Source organism: Canis lupus, chromosome 16, assembly GCF_048164855.1.
Source record: "Canis lupus baileyi chromosome 16, mCanLup2.hap1, whole genome shotgun sequence".
Lineage (NCBI taxonomy): Eukaryota > Metazoa > Chordata > Mammalia > Carnivora > Canidae > Canis > Canis lupus.
This window is the reverse complement of record NC_132853.1, coordinates 5106939-5113356: the sequence shown is the minus strand read 5'-3', so window position 1 is coordinate 5113356 and position 6418 is coordinate 5106939. Positions and strand designations below refer to the sequence as shown.

General features: G+C 45.4%; 1 protein-coding gene across 5 annotated transcripts in view; it reads right to left on the bottom strand.

Annotated features, from left to right (window-relative positions):
- GARNL3 (GTPase activating Rap/RanGAP domain like 3) overlaps window positions 1-6418 on the bottom strand; it is a 146528-nt gene that overhangs the window by 30670 nt on the left and 109440 nt on the right. For all 5 annotated transcript variants that reach the window (XM_072777984.1, XM_072777983.1, XM_072777987.1 and 2 more), the window contains 3 exons: window positions 5714-5829; window positions 3745-3849; window positions 2581-2655 (listed from right to left, as the gene is read on the bottom strand). In XM_072777984.1, the coding sequence (XP_072634085.1) occupies window positions 2581-2655; window positions 3745-3849; window positions 5714-5829 (296 nt within the window). The remainder of the gene's footprint in view (window positions 1-2580; window positions 2656-3744; window positions 3850-5713; window positions 5830-6418) is intronic.

Genomic DNA, 6418 nt, shown 5'->3' with positions numbered 1-6418 from the left:
TCACGTTCCCCACATGACGTATTCATACCGTGCAAACTCTTCCCCTTTGTCTCATGCTTGGTTACAACATCAGGGTGAGGCCTCCCTTACAGCTGCTCCAGAACTGCATGGGGATGCCTGGAGCCAACGGGCTTGGCCTCAAAGGACAAAGAGGTTTTTGGAGCTTGGAGCTTCTCAAGGACAGGTGAAAGTTTTACATTTGCCCGTTTACTCTCAATCACACACTCCTTGGGGATGGTACAAGACTCCATGTGTGCATGTTGGGGTGTGTGTATGTGTGCATGTACTGGGTGAGCACATGTGTGCATACTGAAAGTAGAAGTGGTGGTGGTGAGGTCACCTTCAAAGACGTCATTTGGGATGAGAGTAAATACTGTGTGTATTACTGCTCTTAGAAAAGTACACTGTCCCTTTAAGAAACTCACAAGTCTCAAACTGAATCTTCTAATTGCTAAGATGAGGCTCAGGCCCTTCTGAAAGATCACACAAAGAATGTGAAGACATTTTACAACCTGGAAAGGTCTACACAAGTGCAGGCCATTAATTGGAATGGTATTTCCCTAAGAAGATGTCTGGAAATTCTGACTTTGTGACTTTGAGCAGGAGGACATGAAAAAGCAAAGCCACTATAAATGCCAACTGGGAGACAGACACAGATGTCTGGGCATTTGGTAACACCAAGACATAAAAACCAACTCTTAATGACAAAATGTTCTCTGAGCAGAGAACACAAATTTAAAATACTTATGCTAAATAGTGGTTCTTAACCCAGAAGATTTAAGGGTCCTAGAGGATCCATAGAGAGCTTAAGGAGGTGTGTGTGTAACCCTGAAATTAGATTCAAAAAGTTGTGTACATGTGCCATCTGTACATTTCAGCAGCCTAGTGTGTGTGTGTGTGTGTGTGTGTGTGTGTGTGTGTGTGTGAGGGGGGGGGTGTCCACTGCTTTCGTGGGTTCTCAAAGGGGCAGGGGACTCCAGGTAGCCTGAGGACATCATGTATGAAGTGTCAGTATACTTAGACCTGATCCCACAGGGGCTCTCCACTCTAAGGACTGATGGTATTTGTCATTGTGCTGGACTCCCTTCTGCCACTCGGGGGACTTGGTGCAGACTGCAGGGCAAGAACGTGGCCTAAGTGCAGGACTCCTTGCTGGATCCTCTAAGAACATTAACACAGCTTATGAACTGATGGATGCCAAAGAGGTTGACAAAGCCTCTTCTTTGGAAATAAAATGCTCTGGGGAGCAGCATGTGGGACTCTGGCCTCTGTGGAGCCAACTGCACTAAAGTCCACGAGGGCCTCTAGGTCAGTGTTTCTCCAAGGAAGGCCTGTGGCCCACTGGTAGGTTATGAACTGATAGAACAAATGGAAGTTCTTTCTTTGCTGTTTCACCACTGAACAAGTTATATTTCCACAGACTTTCATTTTTTTTTTTTTTCAGACTTTCATTTTTACATATGCCTAGGAAGTTCTTATCAAGAAGGTCACTAAATCTTGCTGGAATTTGGTATTTATAGAGCTCTTGGGAACACTGTGAATTTCACCATTCATACAAACAAGCCGATAGTGGGAATTAATGCAACCTTTGGAAAAGATACTTTGCCATCAATCTGGTCTTATTGGTTGTGGTTTTCTAGCATTAGTCGTATTTTGAGCTCATTGTTCCCCTGAAACCAGACTTTAAAGTGTGTAGGTTCTATAATTCAGATACAAAGCATATATACCTTTATAGTAAATGCATTTGTAATTCTTTTTGCTTTTATAATGGACACTTCTCTAGTAATGCACTGTCTGTGGGTTTGTTCCATTTAACTAACCTATATATATATTTGGAACACAGACATAATGAAGTAGATTTGTTTTATAATAAAAAATCATGTAGATAGTAAGTTCCTATGCAACTAGTTTATTGTTTGCTCTTCTCTTGTTGATTACCACCTATTTTTTTCTCCAAGAAAAGTGGAGACAAAAATAGATACACAGCCCACAGAACTTCTGGGGTGACTGAATGAACTACAGATTAAGCAGTGGTTTCCCAACTGTGGTCCTCTGACCAGTGGCATCAGCCTTGCCTGGTAACTTGTTAGAAATACAGATTCTCTGGGCTCACTCCAGACTTATGAATCAGAAATTCAAAAGGGGGTGATTGTAGTATATACAAAAGCTTGGGAAACACGGCCCTAGAGCTTTGCTGAGTGCATCCGGGCACCCCATGAGAGCTTGTTAGAAATGCACAATCTTGACTACTCCCTAGAGCTATTGAATCAGAACATGCATTTGGTCAAGATGTCCAGGCCATGTATATGCACACAAGGCTGGAGGAACACCCCTCAGCCCCATCTGCCTGACCAGGCCCGGTCCAGCAGCTCTGCTTCACTTAAGCAGGCAAAGGCACACACATGGTATGGAAATTGGGGCTCTCACTAGATGCTGCTCAACTTTATCTGGGGCTTCCCCTGGGGACTCTGCAGCAGACAAGCTTGTCTTCCTCCTGTCCCACAAATCTCTAAGAATTGCAATAACTTCACTGATGACAAAGGACATTCATAAGGGAACCTGAGAGTATCATCAACTCACCTCTTTTTTACAGATCCCTGAAGCCACCAAGCTTGATGGAGCATCTCCTCTCACAATGGATTTCAGTTTTAGTGCCTTACAGAATAGAGATCTCTTTTAAAGTTTGTTATCAGACAGGAAAATAACAGCAGGTTCAACAGTTGTGATTTGCAAGAAGTTTTAAATAAAACAGGAGTAATTTTAGACTAAAGTTTTAGGTTCCCACACTTCCCTCTCACTGCAGCCAAGGAATGCTGCCAGCTGAATACGGTGAAGCCCTAATGACAATGTCCTAGCCCAAATGACCCCAAATGCCTATCATTTCAACTAATTGATATCTCAGTGCAGTGATTCCTACCCCAGGAAATGGAAAACTTGATGAGGCGAAATCTCTGAAAGCAGAGTCAGAGTGCCTTTAAACAAAGGACCCACATGGGAGAGCTCCTGTCACAATGTACCTGTTTGGGGCAAGTTACTTTTGCCCTTAAGCTTTCCTAGGTCACCCTGCTTTGTTCTCTCCTTTGGGTCAGAACCTTTAGCTGCAGCTGACAGCTCTTCTCCTCCTCTGTGTTGTGACAAGGGATCAGGATAGAAAGCTGTGTCACCTCCCAGAACTGAGACATATGGACGTCACGTGGGAGTGACACAAAGTGGCAATGATTTCCTCCAAAATCTGGAATAAGATGCTAAGTGGGAGCCTCCTAACTTTGAGGATTGCTTCCAGCCAGCGGAGTGGGAACTCAGGTCCACAGGGACGCCACCCTTCTGCACTTATTGCTGCCAGGGAGGAGGAGGAGGAGTTCAACATGCTTTTCCTATGTGGGCTTCTCACTCTTCAGAAAGTCCCCAGGAGGCAGGCAAATGGTATGTGCTCCCTTGACAAGAGGGAGCCCAGCCTGGGCCTTGTGGTCTCTTGCTTTGAGGTAGTGGCACTCCCTCTTCTGCAGAAGGCTTTGCTTCCACTCATACCCACAGAGAACCACGCCTATGTGGTTATCAAAAATCTTTTTTTTGGGGGGGGGGTTTATCAAAAATCTTAATCGTGGTTTCCACAGTAATCCTGAGTGAAATTATAGAGCTCCCACAGGAGTACACAGGCATGAAATTCTTTGCAGGCAGGCCATCTGGTATGCATGGGGCTCATGACTGCACATCTTGCCAAAGAGGTTTCAGAATAAAACCCACCTGCCCTATTCTAACAAACTCTGCCTGGCGGGCCTCCTCTTTCTTCCGTGCGGACTTGGGTGATTCTGGTAAGACGTCACTAAAAGATCGTCTATTAAGCATGTTCTGAAAAAGAAAAACAAGTTATGAATTCCAAAAATCGTTGTCAAGTCTCATCCTTTGGCTTCTCCTTAACTAAATACAGACCTCTTTGTCCAAATGTTATTTTACTCCCACTTACTCCATAAGCATTTACGGAGCATCACTTAAATGCTGGGGTCTGTGCTAGATGCTAGGGGTAGAAGATCAACAGGTGGATAGCCAGTGCTGCATAATGGCTGAGAGCACAGCCTTTGAAATCAAGCACACCAGCAGCTCCAGGGCTTACTAGCTTCCAACAGTGTGATAGGGCCACACTATCACACAGCTCCAGGGATGCTGTTCTCCTAGAGTGACACCCTGGTACAAGGCAGGTGGAAGTCTATGTGAATGGTACCCCTGGAGCTGTGCAACTCTGTGGCCCTCTTGGTAACTTAGGACAAGTGTGTTAATTTCAGAGTTTCAGCATCTTTATGTGGCTAATACCTGTCTCCTAGGCATGTTATGAAGGCTACATGAGGAAGTGCGTGTAAGGTGCTGGGCACAGTGCTTAGGCACATACTCCATGAATGTTTGTTCTCTTCCAGCATATAGTCAGAGAATGGGAATGCTCATTCAGGCAGCAAGTACTGACTGTGCACCCACTAGTCTGGCAGATGTGGGGGTGTGATACACAGTCTCTGACCTTATTGGGCACAGTCTAATGGGGGAGACAGAACTGAGGAACTGATACATGATTGGCACATGGGAGAATGAAGGGGAAGTACATACAGTATCTGAGAGCATCTAACAGGGGGACATGGCTTCAACTGGGGGTTGGGGGAAAGCTGGCCTCAGGCATCCATGCTTCAGCTGGGACCTGAGGGGGGCATGGTGTCCTCACCTTGGAACCCTCTCTGCACCTCTACCTGACTTTAGGGGGGAAAAAAGGAATCGACAGATTAGTGATTATGGCTTGCTCATTAGCATCTTGGGGTTAGTTTGGCCTAATCCCTGTGAGTAGCTAGGGTATACTGGCCAGCCAGAAGTCAAGGGGTGCCTATAAAATGGTGGTGGTCACTGTACCCAAGGGAAAGGACCACACGAGCAGCAGCTCACCTTGATATTCTTCATCTCCCCACATAAGCACCTGAAACCCAATGCCTCATTTATTTACAAGCATCACTGGCAGTGCGTTTTGCTGGAGTTTATGAATGCAAGGAGTCTACAGGAATCTCCCCAATTATTCTGTACTTCCCTGTTAAAGGCAGGAAATACTTCTGAACAGCAATGCTTTTATGTGCATAGTGAGCCCATGGCACCTGGTGATCTCACACCAAGTATAGAGGCCTCTGAGGAACATGGGTGCCCCTAAAGACACCAAGGTGGTGCTGGGTCTCATCAGTGTGGAGATACCGTCAGCCTAGGGATTGTCTGGCACAAAGCAAATTTGCAGTAAATGTAAATGTTTATCTCAGTGTCTGTAGATGGAGCTAGCCAGTCAATCTCCAGAAATCCTTAAAAAGCTCCTGGTCTCTCTCCAAAATCCCCACTCTTGTCTGTCCACCAGCTCTATGGCACTGGTAATGTTGAGTAGTACCACCAAGGACAGTCACCCCAAAAAAGCACCCTCCAATGCTCCAGAAATTACTGACTGACACCATGGTGCCAAGCCTGCACCTCCATTTCCACAGGCCTATGATCTCTGAAAATCACTTTCCTGTGTATGGACATTTAACACTCTCTCGTGGTAACAATGAAAGAACAAATGTCAGCCATGTGGCCACAGTCTGGTGTTGACAGCAAGGATCGAGACAACTCCTTTCGCCATTTGAACTGGGACTCATTGCTAGGACTTGTGTTCTCAACTCAAACCCATGAGAAGGAAAGAAGACCATGGACCCAGGGTTACCTTATGCAAGTCTGGCATCAAATCCTGGTATAAAGATCGAATCAACATATCCAGAGTACGTCGACGTTTCTGGGCAAATGTTGGGGTTTCCAAAGTGGCTTTTTCACCATTAATTACTAAAATAAATCAAGTTACAAAGTGAGTTACAAAAATTAACATGCTATTGAAGAATGTCCTTCTCAAAGAAACTCCTCAAAATGAATGCCACCCACTTTCCCAATACTGGTATTACCATTGGCGCTACCCTTCCTTCAAGGAAGATTGCTTAAAACCTCTCTAAATTTCTCTATACAAATCCATAGTCCATAGGTATGTCTGTCTTCCTTTTCCTGTTGGACTGCAAGCTTCCTGAGCAGAGGGTATATCTAATTACTTGAAGACCTAGTACCCACCAGACATGCCCCTATCTACTCTTTCTCCCTTCCCTTCCCTTCCCTTCTGTTCCCTTCCCTTCCCTTCCCTTCCCTTCCCTTCCCTTCCCTTCCCTTCCCTTCCCTTCCCTCCCTTCCCCTCCCCTCCCCTCCCCTCCCTTCCCCTTTCCCCTTCCCTTCCCTTTCCTTCCTCCCATCCACCTAAACACATCCCTCTAATACATGGGCCAAAACACCAGGATGCCTGTCAACAGGATCAAATATATATTCACTACATTTTGTTAAGAAAAATAACAATTGCCTAACAGAGTACTGGGATTCTTACTCTAATGGA